The 23,904-nt window shown below is 39.5% G+C and overlaps 3 protein-coding genes across 7 annotated transcripts; 2 read left to right on the top strand and 1 right to left on the bottom strand.

Annotated features, from left to right (window-relative positions):
* Positions 1-107: 107 nt before the first annotated feature.
* Positions 108-9,021, bottom strand: ccdc47 (coiled-coil domain containing 47). Of its 2 annotated transcripts, none has more exons than XM_057816961.1 (13): positions 8,858-9,021; positions 4,743-5,047; positions 4,535-4,636; positions 4,057-4,231; positions 3,856-3,977; positions 2,028-2,093; positions 1,845-1,946; positions 1,651-1,761; positions 1,497-1,582; positions 1,353-1,411; positions 1,149-1,258; positions 701-868; positions 108-612 (listed from the first exon to the last, which is right to left on the bottom strand). In XM_057816961.1, exons 2-13 carry the CDS (start codon positions 5,037-5,039, stop codon positions 532-534), a joined length of 1,479 nt encoding a protein of 492 aa, XP_057672944.1. In that variant the 5' UTR covers positions 5,040-5,047; positions 8,858-9,021; the 3' UTR covers positions 108-531. The 2 variants fall into 2 exon arrangements, with proteins under 2 accessions (XP_057672944.1, XP_057672945.1); XM_057816962.1 differs by lacking the exon at positions 8,858-9,021 and adding an exon at positions 8,601-8,689.
* Positions 9,022-9,383: 362 nt separating this feature from the next.
* Positions 9,384-15,674, top strand: dcaf7 (ddb1 and cul4 associated factor 7). 2 transcript variants are annotated; one of them, XM_057817023.1, is made up of 7 exons: positions 9,384-9,769; positions 10,216-10,374; positions 13,220-13,331; positions 13,405-13,523; positions 13,608-13,817; positions 14,001-14,118; positions 14,385-15,674. In XM_057817023.1, the coding sequence occupies exons 1-7, from the start codon at positions 9,632-9,634 to the stop codon at positions 14,558-14,560; spliced, it is 1,032 nt and encodes a 343-aa protein (XP_057673006.1). In that variant the 5' UTR covers positions 9,384-9,631; the 3' UTR covers positions 14,561-15,674. The 2 variants fall into 2 exon arrangements, with proteins under 2 accessions (XP_057673006.1, XP_057673008.1); XM_057817025.1 differs by having other exon boundaries at positions 9,385-9,769; positions 14,388-15,672.
* A 158-nt stretch (positions 15,675-15,832) lies between these two features.
* On the top strand, positions 15,833-22,809 carry rusf1 (RUS family member 1). Of its 3 annotated transcripts, none has more exons than XM_057817070.1 (14): positions 15,833-15,888; positions 15,990-16,138; positions 16,204-16,281; positions 18,602-18,716; positions 18,773-18,818; positions 18,938-18,970; positions 19,037-19,142; positions 19,403-19,504; positions 20,383-20,453; positions 20,527-20,711; positions 21,230-21,287; positions 21,363-21,424; positions 21,497-21,673; positions 21,743-22,809. In XM_057817070.1, the coding sequence occupies exons 2-14, from the start codon at positions 15,992-15,994 to the stop codon at positions 21,826-21,828; spliced, it is 1,266 nt and encodes a 421-aa protein (XP_057673053.1). In that variant the 5' UTR covers positions 15,833-15,888; positions 15,990-15,991; the 3' UTR covers positions 21,829-22,809. The 3 variants fall into 3 exon arrangements, with proteins under 3 accessions (XP_057673053.1, XP_057673054.1, XP_057673052.1); XM_057817071.1 differs by having other exon boundaries at positions 15,834-15,888; positions 15,987-16,138; XM_057817069.1 differs by lacking the exon at positions 15,833-15,888 and having other exon boundaries at positions 15,895-16,138.
* Positions 22,810-23,904: the final 1,095 nt, after the last annotated feature.

The following is a 23,904-nucleotide window of genomic DNA, read 5'->3' as shown; positions in this document are numbered from 1 at the left end:
TAGTACAGCATGTGGACACGAAGGATAAATTTAGCAGCCCGCCACACCCTTCCTACTCCTCATTCCTTATAAAGCAGAGATGTCTCCCTGTTAATAACACAACAAAGCAGACTTCAGTGCATTTTATTTTTGGATATTTAATAGAAACAGCCTGCAGGAACTCAGCCTCACAACAGATATAAATTAAAATGTCATTAAAGATTAAATTAATGCAATAGTTACAAATCAAAGAAGTCCCATGATGATGCTTTAAATTTAACAGCAGGAGCTGATTTAAAAGTCCACAACATAAAATAAACAAACATAATGATGCAGTGAGGTGTGCTGATAAGATAGTGACAAAGGCTACTTTCAGACTGTTGGTCTGAATGCAAAAAAAAAAAAAAAACAAACCATAATATCTATATTTTTGTGTGGCCTTTAAGACCACTGTTTTCCATAGCTGCCGTGAAGGTGTCACGGATCTGTAGAAGCGGCTTGAGCATAGCCAAAATGTCCATCAGGAGGTGCAATGAAGTTGATGAGCAAACTTCACATGGCTTTCACTTTGATCTGCTTCATCTTCATCTGCTTCTTCTCAATTTTCTTCTGCTCTCGTCTCTGAGCCGCTTCCTGAAGTAACCAAAATGATGCAGTGTTAATTATAAATTTAAGGTAAGCAGAATATTTAAAACTGCTGTGGGTTTGCTTGTCACATGACCTCAAGACGACGCTGTCTCTCGGGGTCCTCTTCGTTCATTATCCTCTCCTTCTCGGCCCTCTTCTTTTCTTCGCGTCTGGTCTGGGCGGCCTCTTGGCGTTGAGCGTGTGTCTGTTTCAGGAAGTTTTCTTCCACGCGGGCACGGTTGCGATCCGCCTTCATTTTCCCCTGCAGGTTGAAAGGGGGCAACCAGGAGAGTCTTCATTGCACTTCAACCATTACATTTGTTGGGTGGGATAAATTTCTTTATGTTTATTGTGGGCGGTGGTTGTGTTTTCAGTGTTGTTCCAAATGTTTGGTATTAGTTTGTGTGGTTGGTTCATCTAAGCGGTGTAGATTTGGTGGACTTAGTGTGTCTGTGCTGACTTATCTGGCGTTACTCCATATGTTGTCTAAGTTTGTACATGTGGTTGGCTGATGCAAGTGTTTTCCATGTGCGTTTGTTTACCTCTCTGTTGAGACGTAGCTTCTTCACTTTATCAATGCTGTAAATGACCATGTTCATGAGGGGCAGCAAAGCGTCCATGTCTTTGGGAGAAGTGTTACCCATTCCAGGCACTATCCATCACACACAAAAAAATGCGGGACCATATCAATGACACCAAATGGCATATTTCCTCGATGAGTGCTTGAACAAAGACGAAATGTTTACCATTAAATGTAAACAACAACGTCTTCTTGGTTTCGGGTAGCTTCAAGGGCTGACCCTCCCTGAAAAACAAGACCAGATATAAATATAAGCCCTCCTAGCTATAAAGGATATTTAAAAAAATATTTTAAAAAATCAGATACTCACTCTTGCATAACTTTTGGACCAGAAAATTGATCCGAAAAATGGATGGACTCGATCTTGTCAGCGTGGTTAGTGATATAATGAACCATCTATGAAACAAATCACACAGGATTACAAAAAAGTGAGGATAAAAAAATTCTCACAGAAAAGGACTAACCTTGTTGTCCATCACACCATCTGTGACCTCGCCCATCTCCGTAAGAATAGCCAAAGAGTCTGGAAGGCAAAATTTGGCTCCTGACTTTGGCTTGTCGCCGCAGAACTCACTCTGCACAAAAACAAAAACACTGATTGTATACTGTTTGCATCTTTAACAAGGGGACACACCCTGCAAGTAAATTGGGTATTTACCAAGTCCTGCATCTCCTTCTGGAGGCGGGCCATTGCTTTCTTGGTACCCACGGCAAACACAAATGTGTCCATGTCCTCGTCATTTAGAGTCACTTTAATTTGCTAAGGGTTAAGACAACACAATTGTTACCCACTACACAAATATTAAGTAAAGAATCTTTGGTTAGCCGATATGATACCAACCACTTGGTCACAGGTGGGTCTCATCATCCTGGCCAGAACATTGAGCAGGTCCTGTCTCTTGAGGAACTGCAATCACAAAAACATGTACAGCCATTTGAAAAGTGTGGACTAACTAACAAATCAACGATGAATGGCCTGCAAATAAAAGCTTGCAATCAAACGGAAGCATGTAACAGTAGCACAAAAACACATTATACCACTACCCAAACTGCATAATACCGTATTGGCCCGAATATAAGACGGCCCTGATTATAAGACGACCCCCTCTTTTTCCCAAGACTCAAGTTTGAAAAAAAGACTTTTTGAACCCCAAATTAATTTTTATACAGAAAATAATTACAGTACATCTGAAACAAATGATTATAACAATATATGCGAGAAAAAGCATGTTATTTTGTGTCATTCAAATCTTAATATCTGAACATTTAAATATGTAAACTAAAGTGCAATCACATTCGTAAATGAATGGCTTCTGGTTTTTGAAATGTAAATAAACCAATCTATTGTGATAAAACAACAAAATTGCAATAACTGCATTAACCATCACAGTGAAGTCTAACTATAGTCTTGAAACAAATCTGAACAACGAAAAACATTGCAATAAAATAATGCAAACTGGTTAAACTTCAAAGTAGCTGACATCTGTCATGAGAACATCGCTTCAATGATATCTGGCGCCATCTAGCGTCGTGAATGGGTATAACGTCTAGACCGCGAATATAAGACGACCCCCACTTTTTCAGTCTTATTTCAATGCAAAAAACACAGTCTTATATTCGGGCCAATACAGTATATCGCATACTTCAATAATCTCCTACACTCCCTCACAGGAAGTGGAAAATATTATGTACAGTGATATGCAAATGTTTGGGCACTTGTGATAATTTTTAAGATTTTCCTTTATCAATAACTGATTGTTTGGAACAAAAATTTCAGTTAAATATATCATATATCAAATAGTTGGGATGAAAACAGTAATATTTGAGATGTGAAATGAAGTTTATGGGATAAATAGAAAGTGAGTAATAATTATTTTGAAAAAAAAAAAAATGCCTGTGCATAAATTTGGGCACCCATGTTTTTTATTGATTAGAAAATCTTTAGTACTACTTTTTGGAACTCAAAATTTTTTTGATAAACTGACTGACATTGACCTACATACACAGGTGAAGCCAGTCACGAGAAAGAGTATTTAAGGTGGCAAATTGCAAATTATTCTCCTCTTTGCATCATGTCTGAAGAGTGGAAAATTGGTCTCAAAACAACTGTCAAATGATCTGAAAAAAAATATATAACTCAACATTAAAGTTTAGGGGGAAGGATACATAACGCTATAGCAGAAGAAATTTCTGTCAGTTGATAGCTGTCAGTTTCCACCTAGAGGAACACTTTAAGGAAATGGAAGACCACAGGCACAGTTCAAGTTAAGGTACGGAGTGGCTTTAATTCATTTGGCTATTAGTTAACCCACGACTCTCATCTCCCAATGTAGCCAGAGAGAAGCCAAGTGCCACACCGGCTTTGTCCTATTTCCTGTCGGATCTTTCTGGAGATATTCCACCTTCTCATTATATCCATCTCTCCCCACCAATTTTCAAAATCCCTCTTAAATATTTTGGTTACATTGTCTCTTGAATGCTTGTTCACTGCTCTTCATTGTGTCCTATGCTGTGTGTGTGTGTGAGCTCGGTGCATAAATACCATACACATAAAGCTAATACTGCCTGAGTGAACTCAGTCACTGAGAGCACCACTGCAGTGGATGTGCAATTGTGTGCAAATCCATCAAATTTACACTACCGCACGTACAGAAGCGCACATCCTTTACCTTGAGCTGTATGAGCATACCCTCACAGCAAACACGTCCGGAGCACCACAGGTTGTAGATGTGTTCATTTTCCTGATTGAGCTTCCCCGTGCTCACTGCTTCTTTGCTCGTGCCGTCGTCACCTGTGTGAAAAAAACATTGCTTCTAATTCTGCTATTGCATCATCGTCATCTTAAAAAAAACCGAATATGGGCAACTCACCCACAAGGGCAAAGTTGCTTTCCAGCAGCTCCCTGTGAGAATTGAACCAGGACTGAGCCAGGCGTCCGTTCTTGTTCTTGCCTATGATGTAGTTCATGATGTAGGCCAGCAGGCCCGTCACCATCAGGATCTCCATGTAGTAGCTCTCCCAGCTGTTCTGAAGATGTGCTGGAACCTGAACACCAAGAAACAAGAAGTCTTTGTTAGGAGTATGAGGCTTGGGAGCGCTTAAAGTTTACTTGAATGTACTTTTGCTTCATACAGTAGTACCTATATGTGAACTCAGATATTGGTTTCTAAACATATGATACACGTTTGAAAGATTGGAAAAACATTAGGAATTAAGTGGTGCTGAAGGGTGGAGATAAAATTTTATCTCTACTATGTGTGCCATCCATTATAGAGTTAAAAAGACAGCCATTTTTGTCTATATTTAAATATTCAGACAATAATCTAATCTCAGAGTAATGAGATTTACCGTGTGGATTATGAGGGGGTCTTTCATGGGGTGGCCCGTCTTCTCCATGTCTCCAATGCCTTCAAACTCCTCCTGGTCATATTTACTGTAAATATCCTGATCCTGGGGAAATTGTTACAAAGAAAAAAAAAAGTAAATGAATACAATTCCTGAAACACATAAAATTCCAGCCAGCAGTCTACATCAATAGGTAACACGTAAATCTCACCTGTCCGTCAGAGTCGTCAAAACCGTCTTGGCCATCCTCCAGCTCCACTGTGGCCTCGTCTTCATCCTCTTCTTCGTTAGGCTGTGAGGAGGGGCTGCCCCGCACAGGTGTCGGTGGGGCGGTGCCCGTCTCGGGCAGCGAGTCGTCACTCATGTCCTCGAACTCAGCAAAGTCGTTGTCATCAAAGTCGGCGAGGTCCTCGCTGTCATCAAACTCATCGTTGTAGCGCCCCCTGGAAACTGGAAGGACCAGGAGAAGCAACAGTAGAGGGGCCAGCAGGACAGTCAAACGTCGCATAGTGGTGCCTGAGCAGGATGTTGACAAAACAAGAAGAGTGGAAAGTTATTTAGTCATTAAATAGCACTTCACCTACACTGACCAAGGACATATGAAGATAATTCACCCCAAAACATGCAAGAGATATTAAAATGTCAGAAATGCCAAAATTCTACGCTTGGGAAAATTCTAAATCATCTACAATAATCATCTACTGTTGCGTTCGGGACCCGAAGATTTACCTATTTGCATATTTTTATCCTTGTTTAGTTTGAGAGAACCAACCCGTAGTCACTTGGAGTGTGAGTCTTCACTCAAAAAACGATTCGACTCATATCACAGTTGTTTAATATTTTGTTATCTATGCTATTTAGTTTGTTGTGTGATAGTTTTAGTTTCGTTTTAAAACCATTAGTTTGAATGGCATTTGATTTAATGGCGCACTATTATTTCTTGTTGTCCGTGTCGAAGTGAATGAACGTTGAAAATACTGAATACTTATCAGTGATTAGTACAGTGGTACCTCTACATACGAAGTTAATTCGTTCCAGGACATTGTATGTAAGTCGAAATGGTCGAATGTCAAGCAGGATTTTCCCATAAGAATACATTATAATTTCATTAATTCGTTCCACAGCCCGAAAACCTACACTAAATCTTCAATAATATTGATATTACTATTGCAAATATCAATTACAAAGAGCAAACAAATACGTTATGGATAAAAATCGAAATAATATAATACCAATAATAATACCTGTAATAATGTAACAAACCGGGTTCTTAATGTGGCAATATTACCACAATAATAATTGCCCCCTTAACTTTTAAAGACTGGTGACGGGGGAGGACTGTCATAGACCGTCTACGGTTGTATTATTGAGCGAGACATATCACGGATGCGCACCCCAAGCTCATACTTTTCTATCATATCTATCTTCATGTCAATGGTAACGGTAAGCATCACCATTTTTCTTTTTTTTCACCACCTGCACTTGCACTGTTGGAACCCATGTTGATTCCTCTCACAAGAATATCTGCCATGCGTCCGACTTGCGGGAAAACAAAGGAACTGCGGTGCTGTCATAGATCGTCGTATTTTAAACATGTCGTCGGATGTAGAAACAAACGGCGAGTCAAATTTTACGTCGGATGTCGAAAAGATCGTGTGTCGAAGCGATCATACAGGTATGTCGAGGAACCACTGTATTACTATAAGCAGAGGTGGGTAGTATAATAACGCGTTACATGTACTCCATTACATTTACTTGAGTAACTTTTTGAGAAAAATTAACTTCTGAGAGTAGTTTTACTCAGCCATACTTTTTACTTTCACTTGAGTAGATTTGTGAAGAAAAAACGCTACTCTTACGCCGCTACTTTGGGCTACACAAAAGTCTTTACATTTTTCCTCTTTATTCTACATATTAGATTATTTTTTGCCAACAATGCCAAGAGTAGCACTAACAATTTCACCAATGAGACGTCGCAACAATAATCACATGACTCCATTACACCAATTTGATGCAAGCTTGCCGTTCTATGATGACACCAGCCTGTTCAATCATGTGGTGTCTTTAGAGCACTGTAAAAAATGAAGTATTTGACAGAGCGCTGCACTCAAATTTAATCGAAAGCGCGGCCTGAAACCTCTCTCCCAGTTTTTATTCGGAACCGATTGACCACGGAAAACCGAGATATGATCCTTTTAATTTCATAACTATAAAGGAAGTACTTGGACCTCGAAATATTATCGCTTCGACACACAATATTTTCGACATCCGACGTAAAATTTGACTCGCCATTTGTTTCTACATCCGACGACATGCTCGAAATACGACGATATGACAGCACCGCAGATGGACGCATGGTTGATTTTCTTGTGAGAGAAATCAACACAGGTTTCAAAAAGGTTGGTACAGGTGGTGAAACAAGGAAAAAGGTGACGCTTACCATTGAAATTAAGATGCAAATTATAGAAAAATATACATACTGTGGGGTGCACATCCGTGAACTGGCTTAATAATACATCTCCACGGTCCTCCTCAGACCACCGTTCATCAGTCTTGATAAGTTGACAATTAATATTGTGGTAACATCGCCAAAGAAATCACAAGTTTTGTCAGGTTTTTATAATTTATTTCAGAACTTATCCAACACAAAACGGCTACAGTCCGCCACAGTTGACGGTGTTCTCAAGAAAACATTGAAAGCGAAAGTAAACTCTCAACCGCACCGCTCCCTCTCTCTGTCAGTCAGTCAAGCGGTGCGTTCAGGTACAGAAAAAAACGCCCGCCACATTAGAACCCGATTCATTACATTATTACAGGATTTGCTATTATAATATAATTATTCCAATTTTTATTTTAGTATGTATTTGTTTTGCTATGTGTAATTGCTATTTGTAATAGTACCAGCAGTATTTATTAAGGATTTAGTGTAGCTTTTTGGGCTGTGGAAGGGAATTAATGGAATTATAATGTTTTCTCCTGGGAAAATCCTGCTTGACATACGACCATTTCGACTTACAAACAAGGTCTTGGAACAAATTAACTTCGTATGTAGAGGTACCACTGTATTCACTATTCACTATGTATTCAAACTAGGAACTATTTTCTCTATTAGAGGACACAAATGCCCTTTGGACCAATAATGCTTCATTTGTCTTTTTTTTCTCCCCAGAATTCATTAATTTTTTTTTTTTGTATTTCTTTAATGGGTTAATGTACAGCACAGGTGTCAAACCGATTGCAGAAAGGGCCAAGTGGATGCTGGATTTTGTTCCAACCGATAACGCGCAGAGTTTAACCAATGAACTTCCTGCTGAAACAAGCAGCACCTGACAAAGTTTAACTGATTACACATGTAAAAGATCTAATTGGTGAAAAAATGTCCTCTTCATTGGTTGGAAAGCAAACCTGCACCCACTTGGCCCTTTCTGGAATCGGTTTGACACCTGTGATGTACAGTATCATTAAAACAACGGTTCATATAGATTAGTTTGTGCTGAGAGAGAAAAAAAAAAAAAATTCTGAAAAAAAAGATAATAATAAGCAGTTCGTCACAATGTTACTGATTACTTGAGTATTCTTTCTTTCCACTGGATATGTTTTACTTGTACTTGAGTATATTTATTGGCTGACTACTTTTACTTGAGAAATATTATTTTGAAGTAACACTACTCTTACTTGGGTATTTTGTTTTGTATTTATAAGGTTAACTTAGTGCATTGTGAGCCTCATACGATACGCTAGTCGCTGACTGCTCGTTCACACCTGTAAACCAAAGGGTTGACGGACCGACGTCAACGTTTGTACTGTATATACAGTACAGTGCTATCAATCGATCCAGGTCTTTTTAGACCCATAACCGACTCACATGTGGTTGACTGTGCAATTCTAGTAATAACCTAACGACTTGCGGGAAAAAAGATCCCTCACGACCAAGTAGAACGAGTAAATTAATCAGTGACTAGAAACATACGAATGGGACTCCTAAAGCCCAAATGTGTTGCAAGCCAGCGCCACTTTAGCAAAACGCATGCTACACGACGAAAATGATTTGTTTTAAAAATATACGCACCAAAAGTGTAACGATGTTGCTATGCGTAGTTCTATCTTAGTAACTTGAAAATGTATGCGAGATGAACCTCTCCGCCGGAGCCCCAAGTAATCCCTCCCTAGTGCCCTACCATCCCCCCGATCACTTTCTTGTGAATGTGAACCAGCTCTGAAGTTAGCCTGCTAAGTAGCTAGCACGACTAACACTGAAGTAACAGATTGGTTACTAAATTCCAAACAAAATAAATTCCAAACAAAAAGACAAGCATTTTCTCTTACCCGGGCGTTACCGGCGGGTTCGCGTTACGGTATCTGGTCTAAAGTAGCCCCCGAATATCCCGATTTGCAACAGCAATTGGCTGTAGGAAGCTTGACACAGATTTAACCTCAAAGTAAAACTACGGCGGCGAGACTTCGCTGTCAACGCGGGAGTTTGGTCACGTCAGCAGCGCGTGTTTACGTTGGTAGGCACTGCTGCTGCTCTCTTTGTTTTATTTTGAAATCTGCATCAAAACACGCAAACCAATAATGTAAAAGATGAATTTTTATTCAGATAGGTTTTGTGGAAAAGCTTTCTAATAAGATACAGAATGTAAAAATCAGTAATGTTTTCAATGGTATGTATACATTTCTACATGTGTAAACGTTACTGACGTCATGAGAATGCAAAACAAGTACGTTAAACATGAGCATGCTGGACAAGTAAAATGTTATTAGATAAATAGATGACAACTGTATGTTAAAATTGTTGCTGTGAAAAGAAATATTGAACATTTCCTAAAATAAAGATATGATGGGAAACAACCGGAAGTTGACTATTAGTCCGCTAACTTGACCGAGCTGTCGTTCGTAACGAGCGATGGCTGACATTCTTTGTTGACAAAAGTGGCCTGCAGATTACATTACTAATTGTTTCGGCGGCGCGACGGCGGCCATAACTGTAAATTATATTAGTTATTCTCACCGGTTGAACAAAATTGGTCGCGTTCGCTTTCAGAGGCGGACTTAATTCGCGGTTAGCTAACGCGAGCGTGTTAGCTCCGCTCCGCTAGGATGTCGCTGCACGGCAAGAGAAAAGAAATCTACAAATACGAGGCGCCATGGACGGTTTACGCCATGAACTGGAGCGTGCGACCGGACAAACGTTTTCGCTTGGCGCTGGGAAGCTTCGTGGAAGAATACAACAACAAGGTGTGTGCATTAAAAAATGGATTGGGGCTCGTTCAACAAAGCCGAGCTAAAGATAGTAACGCAAAAATGCTAATGCTAGTTTTGTGCAGCGACTCACCGACGCGGGATGAAAGCATGACTAACTAAAATGATGTCATGTATCGTAAGCATTACATTACACCAAAAGTTTAAATTTTCTAACGCAACTTTCAAAACGACCGTGTGATTACAGTTTGTAGAGACGTCCAAGTGCATTGTATTAATTTGTGGGGGCTCGAAGATGATGGAGTAATATTTTTGCGGGGTTCCTTTAAAATGCTTACTTTGGAAATGTAAATATAAATCATGTCTTACCTAAATTATTTAGAGATGATCAGGTAGCAAATAACAATATGCCTTCTCATTTTTAAGCAATCCGTAATTGTTTTAATGTGGAAATTGACGATATAATGTCCCTGTGTGCCCAGGTTCAGCTGGTGGGGCTGGAAGAAGAGAGTTCGGAGTTCGTGTGTCGGAACACCTTCGACCACCCGTACCCCACCACCAAGATCATGTGGATCCCAGACACTAAGGGGGTCTACCCAGACCTGCTGGCAACCAGCGGAGACTACCTGCGGATCTGGAGGGTACGTCTCATCTATTAACGCCAACGTGTTTTTCTTCTTGGAAGTTGGAGCGACACCACAGTAATGTCCTGTTATAATGAAAACGTACTTTGAGAATAGCAGTTTTAACTGCATTTTGCTGTGCTTTAATTTAGCAGTCACTCTTAAGCAAGGTTGTGCTTGTTATACTGGTCCTTCTCAAAAAATTAGCATATTGTGATAAAATTAATTATTTTCTGTAATGATGAATGTAATGATAAACATTAAACTTTCATATATTTTAGAATCATTACACACAACTGAAGTAGTTCAAGCCTTTTATTGTTTTAATATTGATGATTTTAACAAAAAAGTCAAAAAACCAAAATCCCTATCTCAAAAAATTTGCATATCATGAAAATATACTCTAAAGAAGCTACTAACCTAATCATCTGAATCAACGAATTAACTCAAAACCCCTGCGAAAGATTCCTGAGGCTTTTAAAAACTCCCAGCCTGGTTCATGACTCAAAACCGCAATCATGGGCAAGACTGCCGACCTGACTACTGTCCAGAAGGCCATCATTGACACCCTCAAGCAAGAGGCTAAGAAACAGAAAGAAATTTCTGAGCAAATAGGCTGTTTCCAGAGTGCTGTATCAAGGCACCTCTGTGGGAAGGAAAAAGTGTGGCAGGAAACGCTGCACAACCGGAAGAGGTGACCGCACCCTGAGAAAGATTGTGGAGAAGGGCTGATTCCTGACCTTGGGGGACCTGCAGAAACAGTGAACTGAGTCTGGAGTAGAAACATCCAGAGCCACTGTGTACAGGTTTGTGCTGGAAATGGGCTGCAGCTGCCGCATTACCCAGGTGAAGCCACTTTTGAACCTGAAACAGCGGCAGAAGCGTCTGACCTGGGCTACAGAGAAGCAGCACTGGACTGTTGCTCAGTGGTCTAAAGTACTTTTTTCAGATAAAAACAAATTTTGCATGTCATTCAGAAATCAAGGTGCCAGAGTTTGGAGGAAGACTGGGGAGAAGGAAATGCCAAAATGCCTGAAGTCCAGTGTCAAGTACCCACAGTCAGTGATGGTCTGGGGTGCCATGTCAGCTGCTGGTGTTGGTCTACTGTTTTTTATCAAGGGCAGGGTCAATGCAGCTAGCTATCAGGAGATTTTGGAGCACTTCATGCTTCCATCTGCTGAAAAGCTTTATGGAGATTAAGATTTCATTTTTCAGCACGACCTGGCACCTGCTCACAGTGCCAAAACCACTGGTAAATGGTTTACTGACCATGGCATTACTGTGCTCAATTGGCCTGCCAACTCTCCTGACCTGAACCCCATAGAGAATCTGTGGGATATTGTGAAGAGGAAGTTGAGAGACACCAGACCCAACACTGTGGATGAGCTTCAGGCCGCTGTCGAAGCATCCTGGGCCTCCATAACACCTGAGCAGTGCCACAGGCTGATTGCCTCCATGCTACGCCGCATTGAAGAAGTCATTTCTGCAAAAGGATTCCCGACCAAGTATTGAGTGCTTAACTGATATAATTAATTGAAGGTTGACTTTTTTTCTATTAAAAAACACTTTTTTTCCTTGGTCGGATGAAATATGCTAATTTTTTGAGATAGGGATTTTTGGTTTGTCTTGACTTTTTTTGCCAAAATCATCAATATTAAAACAATAAAAGGCTTGAACTTCTTCAGTTGTGTGTAATGAATCTAGAATATATGAAAGTCTCATGTTTATCAGTACATTACAGAAAATAATTAACTTTATCACAATATGCTATTTTTTTAGAAGGACTAGTACATAAAAACAAAGAAGCAATAAACCACTCTGTTGTTAAATTAAAAGTGGTGAAACTTATGCTCCTTGCTTTTATTTGGAATGTCTGACTTCATCTGATTTACCGTAATCAAAGTGTATAGAAATTAGGGCATACAATAACCAAGGTTCCACTCGCTACTTGGTAAAAATGAATGGATGACCGTTACCCAGTCCTGTCCTATTGTAACTCTAGATAAGTGGTTCTTAACCTGGGTTCAATCGAAACCCAGAGGTTCGGTGAGTCAGTCTAAGGGGTTCGGTGAAGTTTAACACACGCAGGGCCCTAATTTTGGACACTGAAATTTATGCAAAGTAACGTTTTAGACCAGGTTTTAGACTGGTTAGCCCCCAATTTACAGGCTTTGTTCCAATTCTTTCAACTGCTAGTCCTCTATCTGATGGGAAAAGAAACCGGTATGCTCAGTGGAAGGTTGAGTCTCAAGAAGTACATCAGATCTACGGGTCACGTGCACTGTGTTAACATGGGAAAAAAAACATTTGCATCACATTTTACACCATGAAAATGGTATGTGTGGCAAGGATGTGATAGAATGAGAATGTCGACCTGAAAACATGTTGGCGATCATTTTGTGCAGTTTTTCATTAAATTTTATATGATTTGAGATATAAACATGGCAGAAACTGCACAATCAAGGTTAATGCAACCAAGCAGGTTAAATGTTGAACAATATAAGATATATTCCTCCAAATTTGAATGAAAAATTCTAAGATTTGCTCATTGGGCCAGCTTGGTTTTGTGGTCTGATGATGCTGCAGGCATAAAAACATACATTTTGGCCTGTTTAAAAACATGCTGTCTAAATGAGAAGGAATTTGAATGAAAATTTGCTTGGGTTTTACTACCTAAGATATATCGAGTCTGAATTTGGAGAAGGAAAAAAAAAAAGATTTTTGTAATTTCTAAGGGTTCGGTTCATTCGCGTGTGAAACTCGTGGGGTTCGGTACCTTTAGCAAGGTTGAGAACCACTGCTCTAGATCTTACTTTTGTGGGAGAAGATGTCTAAAGTAGTAAAAATGCCCTTCACATTGCAGGTCAGTGACACAGAAACACGTCTGGAATGTTTGCTGAACAACAACAAGAACTCCGATTTCTGTGCACCGCTCACATCCTTTGACTGGAACGAGGTGGACCCTAACCTGCTCGGTAAGAACAACACAGAACATATAAGGAGCTGACTTGTGAAGATAAAATGTATCCTAACAATCTTCTTGTACAGGCACATCCAGTATCGACACCACCTGCACCATTTGGGGTCTGGAGACAGGTCAGGTTCTCGGCCGTGTCAACTTGGTATCGGGACATGTCAAGACGCAGCTCATAGCCCATGACAAAGAGGTAGGTTCCATCTTGGCCTAGGCCAATTATTCATTTTAATGAGTTGAATTTACTTTCATAATCATTTGATTCTCATTCCTGCAGGTATACGACATTGCTTTCAGTCGTGCTGGCGGCGGCCGTGACATGTTCGCGTCGGTGGGCGCCGACGGCTCGGTGCGCATGTTCGACCTGCGTCATTTGGAGCACAGCACCATCATCTACGAGGACCCCCAGCATCACCCGCTGCTGCGCCTCTGCTGGAACAAGCAAGACCCCAACTACTTGGCCACCATGGCCATGGACGGCATGGAGGTCAGTTATAGACTTTGCGTAAAAATAAAAGGAGCCTTTTTTTTTTTTTTTTTTGTAGCTAAAATTCCAACACTTGTTCGTTTTCCTCTCAGAAAGCATTCAGCGCCAAGAATTGAATTGGTGTAAACTCTGGTCGTCATTGCGTCTCCCAAAAAAGCTAATTGTGTTGTTTGTGTGTAAAAGGTTGTGATTCTAGACGTTCGCGTGCCATGCACACCAGTTGCTCGCCTCAACAACCACCGTGCCTGCGTCAACGGCATCGCCTGGGCACCGCACTCCTCATGTCACATCTGCACTGCAGGTAGATCACATATCTGTACGGTTGTTTTTAAAGATCACATATCTGTACGGTTGTTTTTAAAATACCGGTTCATGTTGCAAGATTTTTAGATTTATAGTAAAATACTGTGTGTGAGTGTGTCTCAGTGGAAGAATGTGTGCGCAAAAGTGTAATTTACACTACAGTAACTAAATACTGCTTCACCAAGTCACCCAAATAATGTGTAGTTGCGGATAAAACAAGACGTATTTTTCTACCTCTCGTTTTTTTTTGTCTTCCTCCCGCGGTAGCCGATGACCACCAGGCTCTGATCTGGGACATCCAGCAGATGCCACGCGCCATCGAGGACCCCATCCTGGCGTACACTGCTGAGGGTGAGATCAACAACGTGCAGTGGGCGTCCACGCAACCCGACTGGATTGCCATCTGCTACAACAACTGCCTGGAGATTCTGCGCGTCTGATGGGAAGGAGGGATTTTTTTCCCCCCTTTTCTTTTGCGGACTCAGAATGAACTGTTTGGAGTGGACGTACTCCGCAATAAGCCTGGCTTTTTGGTCTGACGCTTTTCCTCTTCTTCGACTTTGTGTGTTCCAGCTCTTTATTTATTCCGCTCTCGTAGTACCGAAGCGCTTCAGTTACACAGTGACAAAAAAAGAAAAAAATTAATTGCACCATAAGATTTAGGTCTTTTATATTATTTTGGTGGCGGGGGCTATTTTTTAGGTACTTTTCAAAAGACTTTTGAAATATATTTTCGTGAAGCAAATCTGTAATTTCTGAGGAGGGGAGTCATATCTCTGAGAGAGAAACTAACCTGATATTTCAGATAATTTTGCCATACTTTTTCATTCATTCATCTTCCACACAGCCCCCCGCCCCAACAAAGTGATTTTCTTTTTACAGATTTCAACAAATTCCTGGATATAGTTTTCTGAAAAAAAAAGTATCTGGTACTGTTATGTTTTTTTTTTCTTTTTAGGGTGTCGCTGATATTCCTCGGTCTCATAGTGCTTGGAACGCTGAAGATTTTGACATTGTTTGTGAGATGATCTCCATTATTTTGGTTGTACTTGTTGTGAAGACTAAACACAGATTCCGCTGTGTTCTTCTGTGGTACACTGGTCTCTACTTTCACTACTCCCACAGACAGCAGCAACTCCAGACTTTGTTCATTTCTTTGTAAAATGTCCTCCTTTCTTACCTCTCGCCTGTGCCAGAAAAATTGACTTGTCCTTTTGTCTCGTTTTGCATATCGAGGTTGTGTCCTTGTAGCATGCCATTATAAAGCAAGGAAAAAGTGTACATAAATATAAATATATCCATTTAAAGATGTCGGATGGCAAAGTGATCAAGTTGTAGCCTTTGTTTTTTTTTTTTTGCATTAGGTTTCATGGAAGTTTCTCTTATAATAAATAGTATTCCTTCACGTGTCAACTCTTTTTGTCTTTATTATTGTATTAACAAAAAATAAATTTGTATTTTAAATGTTTTAAGCACTTTTTTTCTTTTTTTAAGTATACGGTGTGTGCCAGACGACGCATGTGGGTCGAAAACATGGAAGTCGGAAGAAAAATTTAAGTGGATGCTAAATAAATGTTTTTATTGTGTTTTCTTAATGGTTTACAATAAAATAATTGTATTTAGAGAGTGAATTCGAGTTTATTCATTAGATTTGGATTGCGCGCCATCAACAACTGGGCGCATACATTTTACGTCATTAATCCAGTCTCATTGAAAAAAAAAACACGGAAGTAGGCGTGAGAAGTTGCAGCTGCTTGACGTGTCAATGGTAAAGTACAGTACAATGTGCAGTTCATTTATGTGATTCTTGTCTATATATCACCACCAACTGAAGAACTGCAGTACATTAGATTTCTGTCATAAAAGCAGAAATGGAGGCCTACGCTGAGCTTTTAGCGACAGAGAGGTACGGCAGTGGCGAGCCGTGGCAGTATGTTGCAAAGGATGGAAGCATGGAGAGGAGAAGGGATAGCAGAGAAGCTGAATCGAGGGGGAACACATTCATTACTGTTTTTAAAGTAAGAAAGTGAGAACTGCAGATTTATCAAAACTTATTTCACTTCTTTCGTATGATGTACTCTAGAGCGTTTTCCTGCCACAAGGCTATCCGGACAGTGTGAGTGGAGACTACTTGCAGTATCAGTTTTGGGATACTCTGCAGGTACAGTATCAAGAATGTAGAGTGGTACTTTGATTTGAAAATGAAATCTATTAATTCAGCCATATTCCACAAAATAGCACAAAGAAACTTGGAATTTCTTGAAAACCCATCATCCAATTTTCAAAATTCTTGATGAATAAGCTGCTTAAAATAGTCTTAACACAAATGTGGGGACTATTTTGAAAATAGCCTCCGAGAGACTTAGAAGGCTTGGGGTTTCTTGCGTTGAATCACTCTAAATCAACCAAATATAAAGTTTTAGTGCTTATTCAAAATCAAATTTAAACAAACTAAACGTGCGGACGTGAAACAACGGTCAACAGAAAATATGCCTTGAGCCAGCTAACCCCCTTGCTCTGTGTGTTCAACTGCCTTGGGTCCTTCTCTCTGCCAATTTCAAGTCAGCATAACAGTTGCAATGTGTCAAAGGCTGATCACCTAAAACCAAACCACACCTACCAATGGCGTACCGCAAGCAAAGCGTCACTTCTGCTCATTAATATTCATAGCGTTAGCTACTGTTGCTAAGTGGGGGACAAACGAGAGCTTGTCCTCAATAGTAAATGAATGGAAATCGTGTACGAAGTAGATGTTTACAGAGCTAAACCTACCAATTCTCTCCGAAAATGATGTCCCTGGTGCCGGATTCATTGGCAAAGATGTGGAAGAACATAAAAATGTTCAGTTAAATAGATGGCTTGAATGTCGAGGGCTGAAAAAGTCGAAATAAACGAGCCGACCTAAGCATAGCCTTAGCTTTTTTATCAACACCTTTTTCTTACGCGACTGACAATGACATTCTCCTGTTTCAACAAGCTATCCTTTACCAGCAGCCCTGTCTTTCTTATACATTATATCCTCTGGTTGTCCTAAGTCTCTGACGGTTCTTGGGGGTAATGTAGTTAGTTTTGTGTAGCAATCGCAAATGCTACTCAATGACAGCCAACGAACACTTTTAATTTTTTCATTGATAACAAATCTTAATTCGATAATTTATTTACACTTTCCCCTTACTAAAGTTTTTTTTTTTTAACAACAGAAAAGGTAACTGACAGTCAGATACCATTTTAATTATTTTCAGGTCATTCATTGTCAGACAGAAGCAGCACTGCACGTCACGCTAAAAAATAAGTTAAAAAATATCAAAATGGCTTACCTCTTTGTCCTCTGAAAGACCATGCCAACCCAACAGAATGTTTACTGCATATGAAATGTGAATGGATTCACCGAGCTGTCGTTAAAAATCTGCGCAAGTTGATTAATTCTTCATATTTTTTTCCTCCCGAGTTTTTGGTTTCGGGAAACGTATGAAGAAAACATCCGTTTGTGTCGTAACATATTTCGTAATGTCTAGAGTCGTTTCTACAAGTTCAAAAAAAGCAATGTGTGATCGGCATGCTCGTTTTTGAAAGATAACCGGAGAAAAGTAGCGCCTTTAACATGGTTTCTATGCGAGGGCGGGTCTATAATGTCCCACTTCGGCTTTACTTACACTTTACGATGCGACGTCACGGTCTAAAAAATAGCCTGCGTGCGGTACGCCATTGGGCACCCAAGTAGACCGTCAAACACCAAGCAAGATGGTCAGATGTGTAGTTCATTGCTGCTATCTAATATGGGATTGTCTGAAGATCACTTATTATTAGGGCTGTCAAACAATTAAAAATTTTAATCGAGTTAATTACAGCTTAAGAATGAATCGTAATTAATCGCAATTCAAACCATCTATGAACTATGCCATATTTTTCTGTAAATTATTGTTGGAATGGAAAGATAAGACACAAGACGGATATGTACATTCAACATACGGTACATAAGTACTGTATTTGTTTATTATAACAATAAATCAACAAGATGGCATTAACATTATTAAAATTCTGTTAAAGCGATCCATGGATAGAAAGACTTGTAGTTCTTAAAAGATAAATGTTAGTACAAGTTATAGAAATGTTATATTAAAACCCCTCTTAACGTTTTCATTTTAATAAAATTTGTAAAATTTTCAATAAAAAAATAAACTAGTAGCTTGCACCCAAGTGCCAGCAGAGGGCGACAAAACACCAAAAAACACAAGTAACGAGTGGACATTACACTGTGCTGTCATTTTAATCTGAGCAGGGCATGTGCGTTAAATTTGTCAAATATTTTAACGTGATTAATTTAAAAAATTAATTACCGCCTGTTAACGCGATAATTTTGACAGCCCTACTTATTATTCATAATTTTGCTTGCAAAAACAAACAAAAAAATAAGTCAAGGTACCACTGTAGTCTATTATTTTTACTAAAATCCTCAGTGTGATCAACATCATTCCTCTCAGGCCTTCTCCAGCTCTCTATCAGGAACACTTGCCACGCAGGCATCACTCAAGGGTGTTGGCGTGGGAAACCAGGAAGCCACGGTTGCTGCGGCCACAGTCACTTGGCTGCTAAGAGGTAAATAGAATGGTGATTACAATGATACCCTTCAGTCATAATTTCTTTCTCCTTAGATGGAACCAGCATGTTGGGGAGGATCGTGTTCGCCTGGCTTAAAGGGTAAACTCAGCACTTTGCCTTTCAAACCGAGCCACGAATGGGCTACCTTCTGTCAGAAGTGGAAAAAGTGCTCACTCTGGAGTTTTTGTTTTTGTTAATAATCCTGTGTCCTGTCCAAGGAACAAGCTGGACTCTGAGGCCAAAAAATGGAGGTACTGTATTTTAAGTACCAAAATGTTTCCTCATTATTTCTCTGACTAATCGTGTTATTTGTAAAGGCTTTTTGCCGACATTCTGAACGATATCGCCATGTTCATGGAAATACTTGCCCCATTCTACCCTGCCTGCTTCACCTTGATTGTGTGCACGTCAGGGATATTCAAGGTAAATGGAATATAAGTGGAGAATATAAAATGGCCTGGCTCACCATTTCACCATTGCTTTGAGAGTTAAATTGGTAGTGTAAAAATGTACTTATCTTTAATTTTCCTTAAATAACACTAACCTATTTCTATAAATAACACCTTTCCTGCAGAAAAGAGCTATATGAATATAAAAGGTTACTAAAAATGTCATTGCTGCTGTGTATAAAGATATATATAATATTATATGTAACATTAATAGTCAAAATGTGTCCTCTGCAGTCTGTGGTGGGCGTGGCAGGAGGAGCCACCAGAGCCGCTTTAACAGTCCATCAAGCTCGCAGAGACAACATGGCTGACATCTCTGCCAAAGATGGCAGTCAGGTCCTTTAAAGATTTCAAAATATGTTTCTCAGTGAGGGTGTCATGGTACATGTATCCACTAGAGTAGTGAGTTCCAACACGTAGCATGTTCTTTTTGAAAAATGAAGACAAAAAATAAGACTGGGTATCCGTGGGGTCTTAAAAAGTAAAAAAAAAAAAAAAAAAGTATTGAATTCAATAATTTGAATTTAAGGCCATAAAATGTGTAAAATTCTCCTAAAATCTCATAAAAGGTCTTAAATACAGTTTTGAAAGGTCTTAAAAATCGATTAAAGTTACTTTAATGTGTATTATGTCTAATGTAACATGAAGTCTATGCTTTACTTCACTACTACAGGTACTACTACTAACTACTACTAATAGTGGTACTTTGTGCTTATATGTATCAAAGTGTGAAAGAGCTGGGAATAAATTCATATACTTTGCAATTAATTCTGGGCCTCCAATTTTCCTTCAAATCTTTTGTACTTTTTTTTTGCCGGCATCGATGTGAAATGGGTCTTAAATTTGATTCATTTTGGTCTTTAAAAAAGTTTTAAAATTCTTAAATTTGGCTTGTTGAACCCTGCAGATACCCTGTAAGATGACACCTTTCACTTTTTGTTCGTATACCAGATGACCATGCTAAGATTAATAGATCTGTTATTTTTGTTCTGGCTGAGATGTACTGCATTTAAAAATTCAAATAAAAAGATGTATATAAAAAAAAAGATGACACCTTTCTGAAAAGTAGACAAAAATGTTGACATTACACCTTTTAAAAAAAGAAAAGCAAGAAAAAAATGATCGACTGTTGCACTTCCTATTAAAAGTGACACTATCCTAAAAAAGGGAGGAGGCAACTATTAAATGTTTTTGTTCAAAAAATGTAATTCTAGGAGACTTTGGTGAATCTGGCTGGACTTCTGGTTAGTTTGATCCTTATTCCGCTTGTCACTGACAACCCAGCGTAAGTGTGAAACGACTAATTGTAATCCTAATCCAAATGTTTTGGGTTGATGTTTTTCCCCTCTATCTGCCAGACTGACCCTCACCCTGTTCTTCCTCTTCACCGCCCTCCACCTTTTCGCCAACTTCAAGGCAGTGCGTTCGGTGGTCATGGAAACGCTGAACGAAGCGCGGCTCGCTATCCTGCTACGCCACTTTCTGCGTGATGGACATGTCCTTACACCACTGGAAGCCAATCGGGAGGAACCAGTATTTTTGGGTAAAAGAATCATGATTGATGGCTGTATAATTTGATAATTGTTGACATGATATTAAATAGGTGAGTGCAGTATATACAGAGGTTGTACAAAATAATAGAAACACCTAACATTTTGGAATCATAATCATTGAACACAATTCTATAAGAATGGCATGAGGAACATTTTAATGAAGTTGAGCATCTCGTATGGCCGGCACAATCCCCTGACCTCAACATTATTGAGCATTTATGGTCAGTTTTAGTGATTCAGTTGAGATGTCAATTTCCACCGCCATCGTCTCTAAAGAAGTTACAGGGTATTCTAACTGAAGAATGTCTTTAAATTCATTTGGAAAGAATTCACAAGTTGTATGAATCAATACCTGGGAGAATTGAGGCTGTAATTGCTGCAAAAGGTGGACCTACACCAAATTAAATTAGTTTTTTTTTTTTTTTTTTTTTTAAGGTGTTTCCATTTTTTTGTCCAACGCCTGTGTGTATGTAAATATATACTATACATGTGTTTTTTTTTGGTCCAGAGTTTAGGAAAACATTGCCCATCAAACTTGGTGTGAGGCTTCAGGAAGTTGTCCAAAGGTAATCCTCCCGAAAATTTCTTTCATTTTTGAAGCATATTAAATTTGACACAATTTGGACATCATATTTCCTCAGACCAGAGGAGTTACGGTTGGCAATGAGAAAGGATGCACCCTTCTTACTGGGCGTCACAAATGGTACAAAACAGTCACTTTAAAGGGGCTACCATTTCAATCTGGATAAAATCAATTATTTCTGTGTTCTTCCAGGTTGCGTAAGAGTATGTTTGGCAAGTCACGCGCACACGCGAGATGAAATTAAAGCGATGTGTCAAGCCATTTGGCTAAGTGATATGTTGAATCCTTCAAGACAGCATCATGGTTTAAAGGAAATGCTGCAAAAAAGTTACAAGCTGATGGATGTTGAGTTTGATCGATTTCTTAAAGGTGACCAGTAGAGACGGCAACATCCACTATGCAGGGTATGTTTAATAACCGGATGTCTCTGATTGACAGGTGTGGAAGCAGCAGGATGGGATGCGACGAGAACACTGCTGGACTGGGATGAGTGGAGGCTTGAGTGGAATCCAAAAATCAGATGAAAACAACTACAAGTACTAAAATGTGTGTCAGAGAAATTAAGTAAATCTCAGATACTGTAATTGAACTGGACATCATTCTTTACAGTTGTCTTTTTATTTGAGTGCAAGAATAAATGTTGTTTTTAATTTGTGTGATAGTCAGTTATTAGAAAATGGAAGACATACAAGACCACTGATAATCTCCCTCGATCTGGGGCTCCATGCAAGATCTCACCCTGTGGTACAGAGAGCTGGGACCACAGTAACAAAGGCTACTATCAGTAACACAATGCGCCACCAGGGACTCAAATCCTGCACTGCCAGACGTGTCCCCCTGCTAAAGAAAGTACACGTCCAGGCCCGTCTGCTGTTCGCTAGAGAGGATTTGGATGATCCAGAAGAGGACTGTGAGAATGTGTTATGGTCAGATGAAACCAAAATAGAACTTTTAGGAAGAAACACAGGTTCTCGTGTTTGGAGGAAAAAGAATACTGAATTGCATCCGAAGAACACCATACCCACTGTGAAGCATGGGAGTGGAAACATCATGCTTTGGGGCTGTTTTTCTGCAAAGGGACCTGGACAACTGATCTGTGTAAAGGAAAGAATGAATGGGGCCATGTATCGAGAGATTTTGAGTGAAAATCTCCTTCCATCAGCAAGGACATTGAAGATGAGACGTGGCTGGGTCTTTCAGCATGACAATGATCCCAAACACACAGCCAGGGCAAAAAAGGAGTGGTTTCGTAAGAAGCATTTCAAGGTCATGGAGTGGCCTAGCTATTCTCCAGATCTCAACCCCATAGAAAATCTGTGGAGGGAGTTGAAAGTCCGTGTTGCCCAATGACAGCCCCAAAACATCACTACTGTAGAGGAGATTTGCATGGAGGAATGGGCCAAAATACCAGCAACAGTGTGTGAAAAGCTTGTGAAGAGTTACAGAAAACGTTTGGCCTTCATTATTGCCAACAAAGGGTACATAACAAAGTATTGAGAATTGAGATGAACTTTTGGTATTGACCAAATACTTATTTTCCACTATGATTTGCAAATAAATTCTTTAAAAATCAAACAATGTGATTTTTTTTTTTCTCGACATTCTGTCTCTCATGGTTGAGGTTTACCCATGTTGACAATTACAGGCATCTCTTATATTTTCAAGTGGGAGAACTTGCACAATTAGTGGTTGACTAAATACTTATTTGCCCCACTGTACATTAAGGTGGCAGTACAAGTCACGTTTGCTTCAAAATTTTAGGTGTTAAACTTTGCTTTTTCCAAAACAACAAAAACGACAAATTTAAAAATTAACATTTTTTAAAATTTGATTGGAGGTACCATAGATTTTATGACAGTGGTTCTTAACCTGGGTTCGTTGAGTAAGGGGTTCGGCAAAGTTAAAGAAACGCAGAGCCCTATTTTCACATGCTGATTAAATCTAGGCAAAGTGGCTATTTAGGCCAGGTTTTGGACTGGTTTGCTCACAATTTACAGGCTTAATCCATTGTTTTTAACTGCTAGTCCTCAATCTGATTGGAGGAGAAACTGGTTTGCTCAGTGGAAGGTTGACTCGCACTTGCTATGAGGTAATACAACAGAACAATGGGCAGCGTGGTCACAAATTTTGACCTGTTTATAAAACATATTGTCAAAATGAGAATAATTTTGAACAGGAATTTGCTAAATTATTGGCTTGCTATCTTAGATATATAGGTTTTGATAATTAATTCCGAATGGTTCAATGACTGAACATGTGAAACTTGTGGGGTTCGGTACCTTTAGCAAGGTTAAGAACCACTGTTCTATGCCATAGAACAGTGTTTTTCAACCAGTGTACCGTGGCACACTAGTGTGCCGTGAGAGAAAGGTGTGCCGCGAGAAATTCTTCAATATCACTTAATTTTTTTTTTTTTTTTTTTACGTCGTCGGGCAGAGTTACAGTAGGAAGGAAGGAGTAGGTAGAAGGTTGCGGTCGTGTGCAGATGAGCAAGGTATATCTTGTGTCGCGTTCAAGAACTGCTTGGATGTCTAGCCATCAGCCACCTTATCCATATGTGATGACTGTCAATCCTCCCCTCTGTGTTTTATTCCATTGTG

The sequence above is a fragment of the Corythoichthys intestinalis genome, chromosome 16 (assembly GCF_030265065.1).
Source record: "Corythoichthys intestinalis isolate RoL2023-P3 chromosome 16, ASM3026506v1, whole genome shotgun sequence".
Lineage (NCBI taxonomy): Eukaryota > Metazoa > Chordata > Actinopteri > Syngnathiformes > Syngnathidae > Corythoichthys > Corythoichthys intestinalis.
This window is presented reverse-complemented; position numbering and strand designations above follow the sequence as displayed.

What these genes read in the sequence shown, in the direction of transcription:
- ccdc47 (XM_057816961.1), bottom strand. Translation starts at nt 5,039, where the DNA reads ATGCGACGTTTGACTGTCCTGCTGGCCCCTCTACTGTTGCTTCTCCTG. An exon ending in GGTCCAAAAGTTATGCAAGA is followed by an intron (nt 1,412 to 1,496) that starts GTGAGTATCTGA and finishes CTTGTTTTTCAG; the next exon opens with GGAGGGTCAGCCCTTGAAGC. An exon ending in AGAGACAGCGTCGTCTTGAG is followed by an intron (nt 613 to 700) that starts GTCATGTGACAA and finishes TGGTTACTTCAG; the next exon opens with GAAGCGGCTCAGAGACGAGA.
- dcaf7 (XM_057817023.1), top strand. Translation starts at nt 9,632, where the DNA reads ATGTCGCTGCACGGCAAGAGAAAAGAAATCTACAAATACGAGGCGCCA. An exon ending in TGGAAGAATACAACAACAAG is followed by an intron (nt 9,770 to 10,215) that starts GTGTGTGCATTA and finishes CTGTGTGCCCAG; the next exon opens with GTTCAGCTGGTGGGGCTGGA. An exon ending in ATGTCACATCTGCACTGCAG is followed by an intron (nt 14,119 to 14,384) that starts GTAGATCACATA and finishes TTCCTCCCGCGG; the next exon opens with TAGCCGATGACCACCAGGCT.
- rusf1 (XM_057817070.1), top strand. Translation starts at nt 15,992, where the DNA reads ATGGAGGCCTACGCTGAGCTTTTAGCGACAGAGAGGTACGGCAGTGGC. An exon ending in AGTCACTTGGCTGCTAAGAG is followed by an intron (nt 18,717 to 18,772) that starts GTAAATAGAATG and finishes CTTTCTCCTTAG; the next exon opens with ATGGAACCAGCATGTTGGGG. An exon ending in GTGTTCGCCTGGCTTAAAGG is followed by an intron (nt 18,819 to 18,937) that starts GTAAACTCAGCA and finishes GTCCTGTCCAAG; the next exon opens with GAACAAGCTGGACTCTGAGG.